The 17,865-nt window shown below is 38.5% G+C and overlaps 1 protein-coding gene and 1 long non-coding RNA gene across 2 annotated transcripts in view; both read left to right on the top strand.

Moving 5' to 3' along the window:
- Positions 1-7,061, top strand: part of FAM117B (family with sequence similarity 117 member B) — a 28,708-nt gene extending 21,647 nt beyond the window's left edge. The window contains exons 7-8 of the mRNA XM_072874535.1: positions 517-637; positions 2,908-7,061. Coding sequence (XP_072730636.1) covers positions 517-637; positions 2,908-3,226 — 440 coding nt within the window. The 3' untranslated portion in view covers positions 3,227-7,061. The remainder of the gene's footprint in view (positions 1-516; positions 638-2,907) is intronic.
- A 3,010-nt stretch (positions 7,062-10,071) lies between these two features.
- Positions 10,072-15,988, top strand: LOC140657768 (uncharacterized). The gene is made up of 4 exons (XR_012044478.1): positions 10,072-10,148; positions 10,243-10,291; positions 11,377-11,464; positions 15,860-15,988. It is a non-coding gene; the product is annotated as an uncharacterized lncRNA (long non-coding RNA).
- The last annotated feature ends 1,877 nt before the right edge of the window (positions 15,989-17,865 follow it).

Here is a 17,865-nt window from a genome sequence, read left to right as displayed (position 1 = left end):
CCTGTTGCTCATGTCAAGTATTTTTTTATGATCTCCGACAAAATGGGCAACCTTCCAGCATTTCATACATGCACCCATAAAAGTTCAATTGTTTGGGCTTTTTTAATTATTCTTTTTTACCAGAAATCTTCTGAGATATACTAGGAGAATTTTATAATTCAACATAAACCTGTTCTGGTTTTTAAGGAATATGACTTCTGCCCATATCTTTTGCTAGGTGGTGACAGCACAGGACCATAGATTCAGGTTTGCAGTTACAAACAGAAAGTGTCCAGGAATGAACAGAGATTGCAGAGGAGCCTGAAAATGATATAAGGAGAAATAGAAAGGAGGAAAGGGATTGAGATAGGAAAGCTTATTTGCAAATGAAGACTTGGAGGCGAATTAAATGTTTGTTAATTTTATAACATTGGTAATGAAGTGGATTTCAGTTTGGGGGCATTTAAAGGTAGTTATTGGTGGGGGGTTTTTTTGTAGTGTGACATAGTTAAGTAATGAGATACTCTGTTCCTGCAGAGAATGGGAATAATTCTCCCTTGCCAAAATATGCTACCTCACCAAAACCCAACAACAGCTACATGTTCAAGCGTGAACCTCCAGAGGGCTGTGAAAAGGTGAAAGTCTTTGAGGAAAGCTTGTAAGTTGATCTTTACTACGTAAGAAATAACATTCAACATTCAGAGTTACCCATTGGTTTATTGGTTTTGTGTCAGATCAAAATTATTAGTCCAGTTGCTAAAACCATGCTAACAGCCTGATCTCTGTTGTTTTGCTTGACTCTCTACTGGTATACATGTATGTATTTCATTGGTGGAGTTTTAGGTTAAAGTAAAAATCTTTTTTTTTTTTTTTTTTTTTTAAACCCACATAACTTGAGAGGACTGTTTCTTACCTGGCAGATAGTGGGGGAGGAACTCAAATAATCAGGTATAGAGAGATGTAATAAGAAGCTGTAATGCAGGTGCATCAGCTAATATATGTCACAGCTTGACAGGCACATCCAGTAATCTAGACTCTGAAGACCATATTCTTTTCAGCTACATTTGTGTAGTTGTGAAACTTTTAGTGACAGGAATGAATTTGTCCCTGAGTATTTGATGCTTTGGTTATTCTGAAAAAGCCAGCTTTTGCATTTGGGAATATTCTGGGGGTTTTGTGTTTTATTATTATTTTCAGTGGAGTTTTTATACCCTTATGTGACTTGGATGCGATAATCTTAACCTGTGGTTAAAAATTTCATTTCATCACACAGGGAGTATAATTTGGTTATAATTCTCTTATGCCTATATTATCTCAATAATGCCATTTAGTATAAGTAGTAATTTAAAAAAATTATAGCTGTCTTTGTGTATTTTCCATCTTTGATCTCTGCAAATGGATTTTGAGAGGTCTCTGTGGCCTCTCCATAGCAATGTGGAAAGGGTTACAGTAACTTAAGTTACCTGTCTCTATTTTAGAGTGTATAAGCTATGTTGCCAACAGATTAGATAGTCTTTACTTGCTCCAAGAACATACTCTGTTGTGATTTGACTTGCATTTGCATGTCTTTTTGGATGTCTTTGCTGCATAGCTGTAGGACTGTTCTGCTGTAGAGTGAAACAGGCTTCTACAGAAGTTTTTACCTAGCTATGGCAGTTCTTAGACACTGTAGTCTCACGCAAAAATCTTTCTCACATCTGGTACTTGCATTCCACACATACATGGAATGCATATTTAAAGCTCAACCTTTGTTTAACACTATTTCTATTTGAAGCTTACAGGGTTTTCATTTGGGAAAAAAATTTATAAATGGGGCTGAATTTTCTGGACACTGGGAGAATCGGCTAACATGGAAACGTATCCTATTTCATGAACGAAATTACTTTTCTTGAGTAGAGTATCTCCTACAAAAGTATACTGAATGATTGGCTTGCTTGGCCTAGAGGAATGAAGATAGAAGTGCATATGGCTGTCTTACAAACACAAGGAAGAGAGTGGGAGGTTATAGACTAAAGGACAAGGCTGGCAACAAGGAAAAATGAGTATAAATTTCTGATGGTTATTTTCCAGCAGGGAAGAGAGGCTTTGGAACAGATTCCCATAGTTTTGTCTTAAAGTAGAGTTAGACTAGCTTAGTAGATTTACTTTGCAGGGTTAGAGATAGACACAGAAGGCATTCCTATGCTATCCACAATTTCCCTTCCAGCTTTGTCTTTCATAAAGCATGTCTTGTGAGTTGGGTGAATCTATATGCTGAGATGGCAAAACTGCAAGTCGGGATCTAAATGTGTGTTCCACACTTCCTTCCCAGGTTCTAGGTACTTGATCATGAATGCCACTTTGGGAATACTACATTTTACTCTGCATTGAGTTTTTAAGTAAGGTGGGCTCATCTTTTACAGAGGTTCAGGCCACACTCAGGTGAACGTGCAAAGGAGGCAAAATTCTAGAAAAGGGGATCCCCCTGTGATCATGAACACCTCTGAGATATGCAATGTTAGGAACATTGCTATGCCAGCTCTCTTTCACAGGGCTTGCTGCATAAAGAGTGTCTGTGTGTGGGGCAGAACTTGTTGGGTTGTGAAAGTTTCTGGAGAATGTGATTGAGAATACTTTCTCATACATTGGGTATGCCAATTCATGGACAGGGTTTGTGATCTGAAACATGAAGTTAGTGTCTTCCTTGGGTTTGGAGACAGCCTGCCCTAAGAACATGCTGTTTATCTCATAGTATATGTCAACAAGCAGTTTAAACCATCTTGCCATTTGCTGTGTGGTGCAAGTATCATTAAGGCATTACTGAGTAGCTGAAATACTTCAAGTTTAAACCTCAGCTTATCTCTGGTGATGTGTTCAGCAATACATACCTGCCATTGACAGAATTTGATTGTTCAATGTAATTTTAAAACTATTGTATTTTATTTCTAGGCCAAAGCCATTGCATGAAATTCCAGCCTTCTACTGCCCTGACAAGAACAAAGTGAATTTCATTCCTAAAAGTGGCTCTGCTTTCTGTCTTGTCAGCATCCTCAAGCCACTTCTTCCCACACAGGATCTCACACTTAAGGGCGCTACACACAGCCTGACTGTCTCCTCTGGCATGACGCCCAGTTTATTACAGCCCATTTCTATGGCCTCCTTGTCTACAAACACAGATCAAGACAGGATCTCTCGTGGAACAAGTACAGTAATACCACAGACATCTATACTCCAGCAATCGGGACATATTGAGGAAGCTGAAGGATAGATTTAGATTGTCTTGACATTTTTCTGGGCAACTACTGGGAAAAAATTGGAACCAGTTGACTGGACCTTTCTGATCACACTATTTGCATTGTTTTAACAAGTTATGACACTGTCATAATTGAACTGTTTGTATAATTGACAGTTTGGTAGCACATTGAGAAGTTCAGGAGGATGCAGCAGCTGATACTCTGTTGCACTTTCCGCTTATAAAGACTCCAGTTCTGTTTCTCTCCTGCTTTTTTAAACACTGGTGAAAACAAAGACTGTCATAATCCTTTGCCATTTAAAGGACCAGTTGTTGTAATGCTGTGTGTCCTTTGAATTTTTTTCACATTAAAACAAAAATCTTAAGACCAATCAGCTGATCACATTTACCATTGTAATCTGCAGAGGGAGGGGCAACCAGATGGTTTTGCAAGATGTCTTTTGTATGAAAATGTGTATTTTGTAACAAAAATTTGCCTTTTCTGGTGCACAGCAGATGGTGTTTAGACGATACTTTCCTGGTGATGATCCCCCTGTGCCCCCCCCCTTTTTTTAGGGAAGGTTCTTTTTTACTTGGCTGTCTTACAGCTGCTGGGACCAAAGGATTGCTGAAGTATTTCAGCAGTCTCAAATTATGTGACCTTGCTGAACAGCCTCAGCCCTAAACAAAATAAGACAAGTTAATACATTTGAAACTTTTAAAACAGAAGAGTATCCAAAAAGCAGTGTTAGTATATAGTGTACATTTTTTTGATATCGGAAGTTTGTGCTTCGGGTAAGTCACATTCTTAAAACTCCTTCCTTCACAGAATTCCCACCAGTGTTGGTTTATTGGCTGGAAAATTGCATTTTAAAGCACTTGCCCCAGTATTGTTCTATTTGCCCATAGGATTTTTGTGCAGGGGTGGGGAAAAAACATGTTATCCTCTTACTTGGTATTCTTTCTTCCAGAAAATACGCCACTTGCCTCTTACAGGCTTGCTTGGCTACTTACGGAGTTAGTCAGCCTGAATCATTAATCACTCTTGGCACAAATTTGCTCTGACGTGACTCATCACTGTATTATAGACCCTGGCCACATAATACTGAAATATCTGTGCATGATTTCCTCCCTTTTGTCATAGTGGTGTTTTGTGTGTCTGTTGAAGGTGATGGTTTGTCAGGCATGGTATCTGTTACGCAGAAGTTTACAGCAGCAGATACATTCTCCCTTTTTGACTAGCAGCTTAGGCTGGCATGTAAAACAAAGGATTTTTTGGATACCTGGTCTGTCCTGATATGCAGCAGTTTATGGTTCTTTTGAAATTATTATAAAAGATGAAAATGAGGGGGAAAGGCAATTGCAAATGGAAACTGTTCAGGAAGTTCAGTGAGGTTTCTCATGTGTTCCTGGAGTGTATTACTTGGGTTTGAGTAAATACAATATAGTTATGCAGAAAAGTGCAGTGACCTGAATACCAGTGTAGTATCAACTTATAAAACAAGTTGACCTTGTACCTCTTCTACAGAGTTAGATTCAGTAATTTCAAAGTAAGTGTCATCGTGGACAGCCTCTGGGTCTGAATATTGGTCTGTTACACATGAGCAGTTCTCACTGGCTTGCATATACGTAGCTTCCATGGATCAGTTGCATACTCAGGTCCCCTCATAACTGCATCTATTTAAAGATGATACTGCACATATAACAATTTTGTTCAGTGCTTAATATGCTAAATTTGGTTGCAAACATTTCACTTGGGAGAAAAAAAAAATGCTGCATACCTGTGCAGATAATAGTCATAGTTTTGATGCACATTTACTGTTCCTTTAAATTCTACATAAATAACTATGATAGCAATGTACTTTACTCAGCAAGTAAGTGTAAATCACACTAGCATGCACAAGTCCTGTGTTCATAGTATAATGAACCCCTTTTTAAAACAGTATGCAAAAATTCAGCAAATGAAAAATATACCAGGAAGTATTAAAATATTAGACCTGTCAAATTAGCGAACAAGCAGAATTTGGTTTACAATCTTTCTTCCCATCAAAATAGATAGGATTGTGCAGATGGGACTAAAGAACTCTGTTTTGAAGTAACACCTCTGATTTACACTGACAAAGTTGTTGAGGGACAGAGTTTTAAAATAAGCAGCTTTGTGCATCAAATTTGTGTAATTTGGCCACTTGATAATTCTTTCCTAGGTTTTGTAGATTTTAATTATCTTCTTCTGAAACAGTTACAGTGCAATTTGAAGTGTAAAATTTACTGCTTTAGATAGGTTTATTTAAACCTGGTATGACTGGATTCATGGAAGATCAGATCATTCAGGTGAAGGAAGTGCTTGTAAGTCTGTTTTCTGTTTCTGTAACAGTAGCATGTAAAGAGCTTCTCCATCAATGCCAAACTGCCTAGTGCTTTATCAGGAGATCTTAACTGAATGGTTAAGAACCAAAGGGCTAAAGTTAACAAATAGCCTTTATTACAGCCTTGAGACTTAACTGACTTCACCAAAACTGCATTCTGATGTTTGTTTTCATCACAGAGCGACTCTCCCAAATAGCAGTGGGCTTTCTTACCCTAGGACATTTTTGCACCTGTTGTTGTAGTACTTGAGCATCTCTTTGGTAGTTTACATTGTATGTTATTGGACAATGTACTGTACAAATTAGTGAGCTGCTCTGATAAAAACCAAATGTAAATGTGTGAGGTTTTTGCTTTTTATAAAAAAACCAGCTGCATTCAGGACAACATTCAGTCTTTTTTTATATGCAGGACAACTCTACTATTGCTGTGGCAGCTCTACTTTATTATGAATCCACGCTAAAGACTCAGAATTAAGAAAATATGACAGCTCTTGTTCCAAGACCAGCTTTTACATGTGTGCATACAAACATTAGCCTTAAACTTTTTATGTGGTGTCTTGTGCCATAGCAGAGCTGTTAGATAAAGTATTTAAATCAATTTCAAAATAGCTTTGAGAGTGCATGGAGCTTTTTAAAAATTATTTTATTTATAGAGTGGGAATATTCTGTTTTTTGGGGGGTTGACCCATGCATTACTCAAGCATAGTTTTACTGAAAGAGTTCAAGTTCTTTTGGCATACTTTAAATCCTAACTATGCATAGACCTAGTCAGTTCCTTGATTGCATATTTTGTAGCTTAAGAAAAATTAAAGGTCTATTTTTATGCACAACTTGACACACTTGATACTCTTGTTATCTTGGTATTTTACACTTCTAGCCACACTTAAAGGCTGGTGGCAGTGTTCAGTAACACTGACAGTTGATTTTGGGATATACTGAATGGTGTTCCTCCAGCTGTAAATTCTACATAAGTCACAAGGAAGGAGGTCATTGTAGTAATGAAGGTCTGTGGTGGCAGCTATGACTATTGGTATCCTTTTTTTAAAAACTCAAGGCACAAGGGAAGAGGACTTCTTTTGTTAAATTTTGACCTGCTTCAGCTATTCTTTCCTTGCTTGGGGCCATAATCCTGTAGCAACAAATTTAAGTACTTGGAAAAGTAACAGATAATGCTTGAGTACGTATATCTTGGAAATAAATTCTTGGTTGCACGTACATATCCCAAGTGAGGAAAAAAGGGAGTGAAAATTAAATATTGCATACTGTGGAAGTAAATGATTGCTGTGCTTGATTTATGTAAAGCAATAGCAGCTCTTAAAAAGTATGTTTAGTCTCAGGGCTATTTTTTGGTTTGTTCTAAAATGCAATTTACTGAAATTCAGAATCTGAGATTGTTGGAAAACACTGAAGCTGAGCCTCTTGGGAAGAAAAAAGTCATATCCATTAACCTTTCTTCTGCATCAGGCCTAACTTCTTGTTGCTTAATGAGTTTAATAGAATTCAGTGGCGCAGCAATAATTCCTTGCTGAAATGTTATCTGTTCTCTCCCTGCCATCTCTGAAATGCTAACTGATGTCTTCACAGTAACTCGCTGCCAGTGATGTCCATGTTCCCTTGCCGAATGTTTCCTTGCCGAGTGCCTGACAGCTTCTCTGTGAAACTGAAAGGGCAAAGGAGAATGCATAGAAAGTCACCAGAGGCTTGCAGTTACAAAGATCAGTGCTGCAGGGTGACTTCTTAGGTATCTTGATTTCCGCTTGACTCATTGTGCATACGTACAGTCTGCGTAGGTCTGCTGCTTTTAGCTTTATGGTTTGAGGCAGGACTGGTATTTGTAAGAATCTTTTTTTCATGGACAGACTTGCAGACCTGTTCTCATCCAGAACTGATGAACACATACATGTATCTCCAAAGCAAAGCTTGTGTGTCATTCTTGTTCTCATGAAATTAATAACCTGCAAAATAGACCCTTGATGTAAAAGCATCTGAACACTTGAGAATGTCAGGACTGTGCTTTCTCCATATAATTCCATAGTTTAAGTTTGTGCTCTTCATCAAATGTCATAGCCCAAAGATGTTGTTATGGCTTAGACTCCAACTGGGTTGGCATGTATTAAAACAAAAATGTTAGCTCTTAGAAAAGGTAATAGAAGGTATGCCTTTCCTAACCTAGGGAGGTGAAAAGCACTGTGGAAGAATTGGTTTCATTGTGATCAAAGAGTTGTTATGGAATTGTTTTTCTGAAGCTGGGTATGCAGGAAAACAAAATGACCACTTATTGCAGGATGTACCTGTATATTTTCTTGACATGAGTTTGTGAGTGTTCAACTCTGAAAATCAGTTCTGCTCTTAGCATTTTGTTTATACAAAGAATGACCTAGATGCATTGTTCTGAAACTGTTACTTTGCGTGTCAAGTCAAGTGGGGAGAGAATGTTAACTATTCACAAGTGTGTTGTGAAATTCCAGTCCTGTACCCCAACTGAACTGCAACAGTCTCTTTCTGAATGCTCCAAATGTAAATGGAGTCCTGTTACTGCTTGCTTGATTTCATTGCATGTCATCAGTAAATACTTAAGGTATGGTCTTTGTTTAATAGTTCTTCATTGGGATTTGTATTTGACTACAGAGACTTCTGTAGTGTTGACAGGTCTATCTGAATTGCAGAAGAGGACTTGGCCTGATAACACTGCAAGTTAACATTTCTTACAGAAATTCCTTTTGAAACAACTCTTTGAAAAATCTAGTAAGGTAAAAAAAAATGAAAAACCTTTCTGGACGCCTCATCCACTCTAATTGTCAATGTACTGGTAGTTAAAGAAGAATATTGCTTGGCTTTATTCTAAATTATTTCATTTATTGAAATGTGCAATTTTTGAGGGTAGCAGTCAAGGGGTGTCCAAAACTGCCATTAGATTTGCCTTTGTATGAAATTGGCTGATATGTTTTCCTCTGTTACACTGTGATAACTTGTGGAGGTGTTCTTGCGTATGTTGTACTGATAGGTTACTTGTTGCATGTAGGGTGATTTTTGTAAGCAAGAGGAATTCCAGGGATGTTCTGCAAAAAGGGCCTATTCTGAGGTGATGTACACTGGTGTAAAACTGGAGCAGCTCAACTAATTTCAATGGAATTCTTGATTTACACTAGTCTCTTTGCTATGTGTAGTTATGCCAGTACTATTTTGCACAATGTTATTTTGAATCTTGAGTTCTGACTTGTGAACTGTTTCTACTGAAAACAGTGAAAATTTTACAAACTGCAATAGTGGAATGTTTTGGGGAATTTTTTTTTTTTTGCCTAAAATAAAAAGTCATCACTTCGAGCTATGGGCTAATCTTGGATTTATTTTTAGTAGTGAGGGGTTTTGTGTGCTCTGACAGCCTGAAGATTTGCCTGAGGATTTACCCTGAGGGTAGTAGGCATTTACGTCAAATAAAACATGCAATTTTAACCTTTTTAGAGGAAATTCATCCGGGTGGAAATCTCTGATTAATCCATACCCTTATTCCTCCTGTGCATTCTCAGAATAGCCCTGAGAATCTGCCTTTCTCTGTCTTCATCTGCAGTAGGTTTGGTCAGTTCCTGAGCACTTTAGAATTCCACTGTTAGGGGAAGATGCCACAAGTCCTGGATTTTGTGAACAGAAAGATTCAGCATGTGTTCTCCTGGGAGTGCAGGTATGGGAACAGGACTGAGAAAAAAGACCTGGATTCCTGCTGGTAGGTTCATACTGCTGTTTGGTAGAATGCAACTGCTGAAGCCTACCTGGGAGGGTACTTAGGCTGTTTGTTGAGATAGTCTCATGTTTTACCTGTTTCTGTTCACTCAAAACAAGCTCCTTTCTTCATGAGCAGAACTTGGAGCCAGGGCTCCTTTACACTAGAAATAGTGAGCGAGATAAATTATGGATTTGGGGGTTTCTTGCTAGCTCTTGTATTAAATTTAAGTCTAATTTGTCTAAAAAGCTTGGAGCAATTCCCCTTCTGGAAAATCATTGTCAACGATATTTCATTCCAGAATGAAGAGAAAGGTAGAAGATTTCCTTGAATCTTGAGGAACTGAAGGATTTCCAGTGTGTACCCCTCAAAGCAGGGCTGGCTTGTGCTTTTCCATCGGTGGAAAGAGTTGGGCCAATACATGTGACAGCAGCATCAAGTTCCCAAGAGTGTGCATTTCACAGCCAGAGTCCATGGGTAAATTCGCACCTAACTCAGAAACTACTTGGTTAAAATGTAAAAGGAATTCACAGCTGTTGAAGTCTGGGGCAGGATACAAGAGTCTTTTCTGTATTTGATGCTTTCTCACATTTTGTCCAGTTGTGTTCACGTGTTTGCCTGTCTCCAGGTGAACAGGACCTGATTCTTTATTAAATAGGCTGTGACCACATTTTCCATTAAACTATTTCTTCACCACTAATTAGAAATCTAGTATTTATGGTTTCATGCATGTAAGGATGATTTTACTGTAACTACACCCGGTGTTTAAATTCTTTTCACACCTTGTATTACATATAGGTAAACCGCAAGACACATTAAGAAGCCGATGAAGATAATCTATGAAGACAGAGAGAACTGAAAGAGTAACTGTGTGGTGAGCAATGACAGTCCTCCAATTCTTGATTTACTGTTTTCATTGTGAGCGGTTACATTCCTCAGTTAAATAGCTGCTCACTTTGTTTCTTCAGATTGTGAGAGAGAGAACCAGGCAGGAGACCGGCTAGGAGAATTTCTCAGGTATCTCAGTTTTTTCTTAGATTTAGGTCTGACTGCATAGCAAACTGGTATAGAAGTTGTAAGCCAAGGCTGCATGTGTCTTATCCTATCCCTTTGTTGTCCTCTTGACTCCTTTTGGCTCTCTGCTCAGCATTTGGAAGTTGTATATGATGGTCATCCCACCCAGACTTTGAAACTTTTCAAATGCTACTGTCTTAAAATATTCCTCCTGTATACAGCATTCACAGAAGCACTGTTCAGCTGCCAGACATGTACTGGTTAAGTGCTGTCTAGGGTAGGCTTAAAGTTAGAATAGGGTGGAGGAAATAATTCAGGTGAAGTTCTCCCACACTTGAAATAGGCTGGATTCATCACCACTGCATGTACCCTTTTTCCAAGTCTTACTCCTGCCAAAAAAGCCTTATTTGTCGCCTCCTGCACTGTCTCTTTACAGAACCCTGTTTCACATACCTGCAGCCATGGCCCTGTAACTGATGCTTGTATTGATGTAGGAACATGTCTGCAATGAATAACACTTTCACATTGTGGTGACATTGCTTGTAGGAAAGAAAAAAATCAGTAGTAGATTAAAAACTAATTACTGCAAGCAAAGTTGAACACTGTTCATTAATTCCTACACTTCTGAGCATGGGTACATAACTGCTGTGATTAAGCTGTTGATTAAGAAACTGTTTGTTACAGTATGTTGTGGATGCCTTTTCTCACTATAGATGTGTAGCTGACCAGCGTAAACGCTGTTTCACTGTAAACACTAATTTCACTGTTGATGAAAATGGCAATTAGGGAGGTTTCCCTGTTTCCTAGCAGCGGGTGCTCCACTACAAGTTTGTGAACAGTGAGCACTGCCAGAATTCATCTGGCTGTGTGTGTCAGGCAGGCAGGAGGTGAGAATCTGTTCTGTTTGCACTTCTTCATCTTTCTGAACCTCTGAAGTTAATTGCAAGTTAGGGCAGAACTTGACATACAACATCTTCTGCTGGACAAATTAACAAAAAGGCTACATCCTGGCCTAGCCCAAATCTTTTGTGTGGCTTTTGCAAATTCAAGATTTTAATTGTGTTTTAAAAATGTTCTTCTGTATATAGAATTCATAGAGGCACTGCTCAGCTGCAAGACATACTCGGGTTCTGTGTGGATGAAGAGCTACAGTAGAATTTGGTTTACGACTTGCAGGTAAAATTACCTGTAATTGCTGCAGTGAATACAGTTAACATCAGCTGGGAAACTACAAACCTAGGCTGAGGGGTCAGATAATGATGAGTTACGTCTCTCTTGAGATGAAGTTTTTGTTTCCATTTTCTGTTTAAATAGAGCAGTTTGTTTAAAGAAAAACAAACAAACAACAACAAAACCCAAAAAACAAAAAACCCCCCCAAAACCTAGACCATCCTCAACCTTTTGTGAGTTGTAGATATTTAATCCATTGTTAAGAGGTTGCTTAACAGCGTGTCCCTGTGGTATGTATGGAACAATTCCCTTTCCCCACACAGAAAAAATGATCTTTTTGTAATGACTTTTGATGCAAGTTGTAAGCCATGTCTTCAGCCCATAAAGTGGACCTTCAGGTTTCTGGGAGCTGTTTGCTAAGTTCCAACAAATTTATTCAAATAAAACTGCAAGGGGATGTCCTTGCCCCAAGAGTAGGATGGGTGGCAGCATTTTCCTGCAGATGCGTGACAGCTGCTATTCCAAATCACCAATATCCATCCACACTATAAGCCAAATGCATGGAGAGCGGCAGGTCACCGAGTTCAGGAGTCACGATATGGGGTGATTCTGATCTTAAAACTGCAACCTCTGGACAGCATCAAATGCAGCTGCCCAAAGACTGTAGTTTCACAAATGTGTCTTCAGTTGCATTGCTTGTTTAAAGCAACATCGCCTACCTGCCTGTTCAAAAGAACAGCACCTTCAGTTGTGCCATACATCTCTCTTTAGAGCCATAACCCCAGTTAAAATAGCCTTTAAAACCCACTGCTATGCAGTCAGAACTGACAGGATCTGAAATGCAAGAGAAACTAGAGTCTGCATAAACTAGAAGAAATGTTCAAACTGTGTCCTGCAGTGTAATTCTCCATGGCCTAAGGCTTACTGGAACCCACAGAGGGTTGATGCTGTTTTTTGTGTTGCAAGAAGTTAACTACAAGTTAAGGCAGAGCTTGACCAATGTCATCTTGTACTAGGCAAATTCATAAAAGGGCTACATCCTGGCCTAATCTGGATTTTTTTTGTGTGTGTTTCTTTGGCAATATCAAGATTTTAACCATGAGATTGCCAAGTGCCCTCATTTTTGGCATGCTGGATCTATATTTCTAACTGTAGTGGAAACAGTGCAGAACCTGTGCTCAGTTTCACCTTTGTTGCCAAAAAAGGTCCTGTGAAATTGCAGATAGCCAGCAGAACAATTCTAAAGCTTTCAAAGTGCAGTTAAAAATGAAAAGTTATGGCTTCCTCAGGGTTGGGAAATGATACCACCATCCTATCCACTTCTATGTCCCAAATACGGTTTTGCTGTCTCAGAGGTGTGAGTCCTAGGCATGTGATTTCCTTGAAGATAAAACAATTAAAAAGAGTCCATTGTATGCCCTGGAGTATTTTCCTGGAACTAGTATTTGCCTGGTAACCCCAGGGATTTTATTTTTAGAAGACCACGGGATAACAAGTAATTAGCTAGATCTAGTTCCCCCCCTCCTTTTTTTTCCCCTCTGTGATGCATCAGGAAACAAATCTTTTCTACATTGAACCGTACCAGCTTAATAGGCTTTCAAACAGCTCCAAAATATCCCAAACCCAAGGTGTTACAGACTGTTTTTCTCTTAAAGCTCATAATGGGATCCTTTAATGCTGTTCTCCTTGGAACTTAAATGTCCACCATCATGCCAGATGATGATGTATGTTTGGAGCAGGATTTTAAGCATTCTTTGTAATGGTAAAATGAAATCAGTCTGTTTTGAAGACCACTGTAACAAAATACCGTAAATGTTTGCCCGTTGGATAACTCTATAAACATTAACCAGTTCATCTGCTGAATATCCAGTGGCATCTGGATTTGAAAGGAGATCCAGACCTGCAAAAAGACTGAACCGTGTTGATACAGCTTCAGTCATATTCTGAACAGCTAGAAAAAAGATAGGATGAAGTAATGTTTTTGTTAAATCTAATAAGACCTTTTTAAAGAATAAAATATTTAAATTGACCTCAGGATATTCCTGTAGGCAAACAAATAATGACTGAAGTATTTTCTTGTCTCTCAACAAACTGGAAATGCTGGCCTAACTTGAATTGATTGGCACATGCAATGAAGTGGGAGATTGAGTTGCTTTACAAGTTGAATGCAACTTGAAGTATGTTACAGATCATCTGGAATTAAGGACTTACTGAAGTAGAAACTGTTGGTGTTTCTTACCAAAAAAGTATTTCATAATCCAATATAGAACACAATCTGCTTAAACCCTTTTCTCCCTCCCTCAGCATGAGTTCCATAACGTGAGACTGAGTACAGCCAGTGTCAAATACTGTGATAAGAGTGTTTATGTTACTTTTTTCTCTTCCCTTACTGGCACATTTTCTGGCACTAGTGGAACTTAGAGTATGCAAAGTATAGAACAAATTATCTCCCTGTGCCAAGAGTGTAGTACTGCTGTCTAACATTGTAGCATCTAGTGCTTTCACTTGGAAGTGCAAAATGTGGTTGACCTCTGAAAGAGAGAAAAATGGATTTGTGGTAACTTCTCAAGTATAGTGGGAGCCTAAAAGGACAGTAGGTCTAAAGGTCACATGTTGGTTTGTTTTTCCATTGGAAATTCAGATGTTACCACTTCTGCTGATAACTTTTTGAGAAGTAATGAGTTTTTGAGAAGTAATGAATTGGAGATCAACTACAAGCCTAAGATGCTATAAAATATGAGCTATTAGATCCAAGACACAGGCTATGCTGTGGTGACTCAGTTATAAATTAGCACTTATTCCAGTTGCTTGGATTTTTTCTTTCCTTTGAGCAGTTTAAGGAAATAATGCCCAAGTAGATATTATTAACTGCATCAGGTATTATCCTTTTCTGATTTTTGTGTAGTGCTGGACACTACATATTTCATGTTTAAAAATGTGCTACAAGACCTACAATTATTGTAAGAATTAGAGATGGTTCTTTTTATTTTTGCTTTTGGCTGAAGTACTGATACAGATCTAAAGAACACTAGATCTATATTTGCATGCAAGAAAATCTCACCTAAATTTTAAAAGGAATTTTTTTTAAGTAGATTTTCTGGAAAGTCTACAAGAATTCAGTTTATTCAATCCAAGCCTATTTCTGACTCTTATTTTCTTTTACAATAACAGTCTAGAAAAAGCAACCTGGACAAGTATTTTAAAATGTTTGTTTGAAGAGTGTGCATTCAAATTACAAAATTCTGAATCCAACACATTTTTGAAAAGTGTTTGAAAAGATGCAGTCCTGTTCCTGGAGAAAAGGGTGGTCCACACATAGTTATTTCCTGTTTGCATTAGTCAGTAGTGGAACTGAAGATGCTGAGGGTGCAGAGAGGTCCACGCCTCTGTCCCATGCGATGCCTGTGTCTCAGGTTATATGGGGACTGAATAGCTTTCTCCATCTGCAGCAACTCAATTTACCGCTAAATATTTTGACCTTCCTCTCAGCATGCACTTATGGTCTGAATGGTGCAAGTATTGCTGTGCCGTATCATGATTGCTTGGTAATGTAGATTTGTCCCTAATAACACTACAATAATTTTAGACCAAATCATTTTGCTATGAGAGTCTTGCTGTTTTCAGTGAAAGTAAGACCCAGGCTTTGTTACAGAAAATAGTTGTGGACCTGTGATATTTTGCAGATATTTAATCCTGATATTTTCAGCACTGCAAAGATAGGAAGCCAGAGGAACTGGCTATGCTTTCTGATCGTGTAATTGACTCCTGAGATGGCTGCCTACCTTGAAGACTTAAAAATGTATTTTCACTTTGCTGGATGATCTCTCCAGTACGGAATGAATCAGAACTTACTAAGGGATCCAGATTCCCGGAGTATTATTAGGATATTTTGAGAATTGACTACTTGTCCTATTCTTTCAATTTTCTGGTTGCTAATACATAATGCTAATACATAACAGAACTTTACTTGTCTTCCTTTAGTTCTCTAGTTGTCTTCTCTCCTGCAAAACTTAACAATGCGTAAAGTAGGACAGTGGGATGTAATGTCTTTATGTGTAAACTTGTTCAGATAACTGTAGTATAACCTAGTTTCAGGAAGAAAAATTAATTTCTATAAGTAATGAAGTTTTCATTTGGTTGTTACTGGATTTCAGATGGCATTTCTTAAATGAGTGCATGTTCTCATTTGAAAGTCCAGGGTCTTGAGAAATCTTTTCATACTTTAGAGTAACTAATTCTGCAAGTGGCATAGAACTAGCTTGTTGGCCACTATACAGAGGACAGAGCAAAGTTTTTGCTCTCTGTAGCTGTATTTGGACATTTTAAGCCATAGTTGGTTTGATTCATCCTGATGTTGGGTGTGTCTGTAAGGCATTAGCCAGCTGTTCCTCTCTTTTGCAGAAGGCTATCACGCATATGCCTCTGACTGGGAAGCACTTGAAAATGTACGCTAGCATCTTAGGCTGTGCAACTCATGGTCTGCCAGCTTGAAACACTCCCTCCTCCTCCTCCTCTTGCAGCACTTTGTGTGGAAAATGTTAATGATGTTAATGTGTTTCAGTACACAACAGTTGGGTTTTTCGAACCATCTGGGCTACAGGTGAGGAGTAATGATTTTTATGATACTTCTTGTTGCTGTCTACATTAACCCTAGGGTATTTATTAAGGTTGATCTCATGGAAAAGCTGCTCCATCTACCCTCTCTTCTGAAGAACAGTAATAGGAAGTGTCAAAAAGTAATTTTGAATACAGGTGTTAAAGGCATTTTTTTGTTTCTTGAATTTTCTTACCTTTTTCTGGGCTTAAAAGCTGAGAATCATCAGGCTTGCTTATCTGCACGTTGTTTCTTCATTGAACTTCTGTCTTCTGAACTTCTGGAATAACTCCAGCAACAAAATTAGGCCTGAGCTGAAGAAACACTGCCAAAGAGCTGAAAATTAAAGCCAGCAGGCCAGAAGAAATTCCCAAACAAATGTGTGTGCATGGGGTGGGTCAGTCCCATCATTATTTGTTAAAGAAATAATTATATAAAAGTTAGATGACAAAGTATTTGCAGTAGTATTGTTTAAAGATTACATCATTCTTGCAAAAATTGGGTGTTATATTTTGGAAAGTTCCTTTAAAAAGGACAACGAGAGATTTGACTTTGAGTCTCCATTGTTTGTAATATCCTCTTTCAGCATGAAAATATTTTCCGTTCCCATCAGTTTTGTCGGTTTTTTATTTGGCAAACATGAATATTTTTCCTGAACTTTAAGTAGAATGAAAAAACATTATTTTTGTTGGCTTGCAGATATTGTAGCTTCCCCTCCAGTAAGACTGGCAGATTTATTTTTAGAGATGTTGTACCAATATATATCTTACACAGTTATTTAGTGAAAGCAGATTAGACAAGCCTACAGAAAAGGTTTCGTTTAGGGCTTGCTTGCAAGATTTGAGAGTGAGCTATATGTGACAGAGAATATAGTTCTTTGTGAATATGCAGTAAGTTTTACTCCATGGTTACACAGCTATCTGCTTAGTGCTCTTGGCTGTCTCCATCTCCCTCTGATCCAGCTCCAAAGGGACTACTTCTGACATTCCAAACTGCTGAGCAGCTTTCTGACAGCTGCCATTGAGATCGGAATAAAAACAAAACTGTTTTCTTTGCCTTCCTCCCAAGTGTGGATCAGGTGAAAACAGAGCCAATTTCTCGTGTGTGCCAACTCTACCCCACTGCTCCATCGCTGCTGTTGGGGTGGTCACCTCTGATGTGCAGCTGTCCCCTTAAGAAGATAACCAAAGACTGAGAGTTGGAGTTGCACTTGGAGAGAGGAGGAACAATAAATCATTGGCTTTGCACTTCGAAGGCCTGGAGACATGAGCCTTTGTGTATGGAGGGAACTGCCTGGCATTTCTGGTGAGGTGGTCCAAGATACACAGCAATCATTCTTTACCGTTTCACCATGCTGCTGGACCTTAACCTGTAGTATTCAGGCCTGTAGAAAAACTATCTTAGGTGCCTTTCAAGTGTTTAATAACTTAAGTTTTAACTTTCCTGTTCCTGGTAACTAAGTTAACCTAAAAGATTAAGCACAATTAATCTTAAGAAAAGATTAATTTAATGTTTTCTAAAAAAAAAAAAAAGTAAAGAAAATACATTATAATAAAGCTGCTGCTCCTTTGCCTTCATGGGTATTTCCATCCATTTGGTCTGCATTCTAATAGATACAACAGTCTGGGTACACCTTCTGCAAAGACCTCATTTGACTGTAGCTTCTCTGTCCTCTGCCTGCTTCAGCAGCTTGGCCCGCAGTAGCCTGAAGGATTTTGTAGTATAGAGGACCTGATGCTGCTCTCTACTCGGCCTCTCTAGCGTGCCAACAGCTCGCTCCATGGAGGAGCTCTTTGCTCTGCATCAAAAAGTT

The sequence above is a fragment of the Ciconia boyciana genome, chromosome 10 (assembly GCF_034638445.1).
Source record: "Ciconia boyciana chromosome 10, ASM3463844v1, whole genome shotgun sequence".
NCBI lineage: Eukaryota > Metazoa > Chordata > Aves > Ciconiiformes > Ciconiidae > Ciconia > Ciconia boyciana.
Note: the sequence above shows the minus strand (reverse complement) of the source record. Positions and strands in the feature narration are given on the sequence as shown.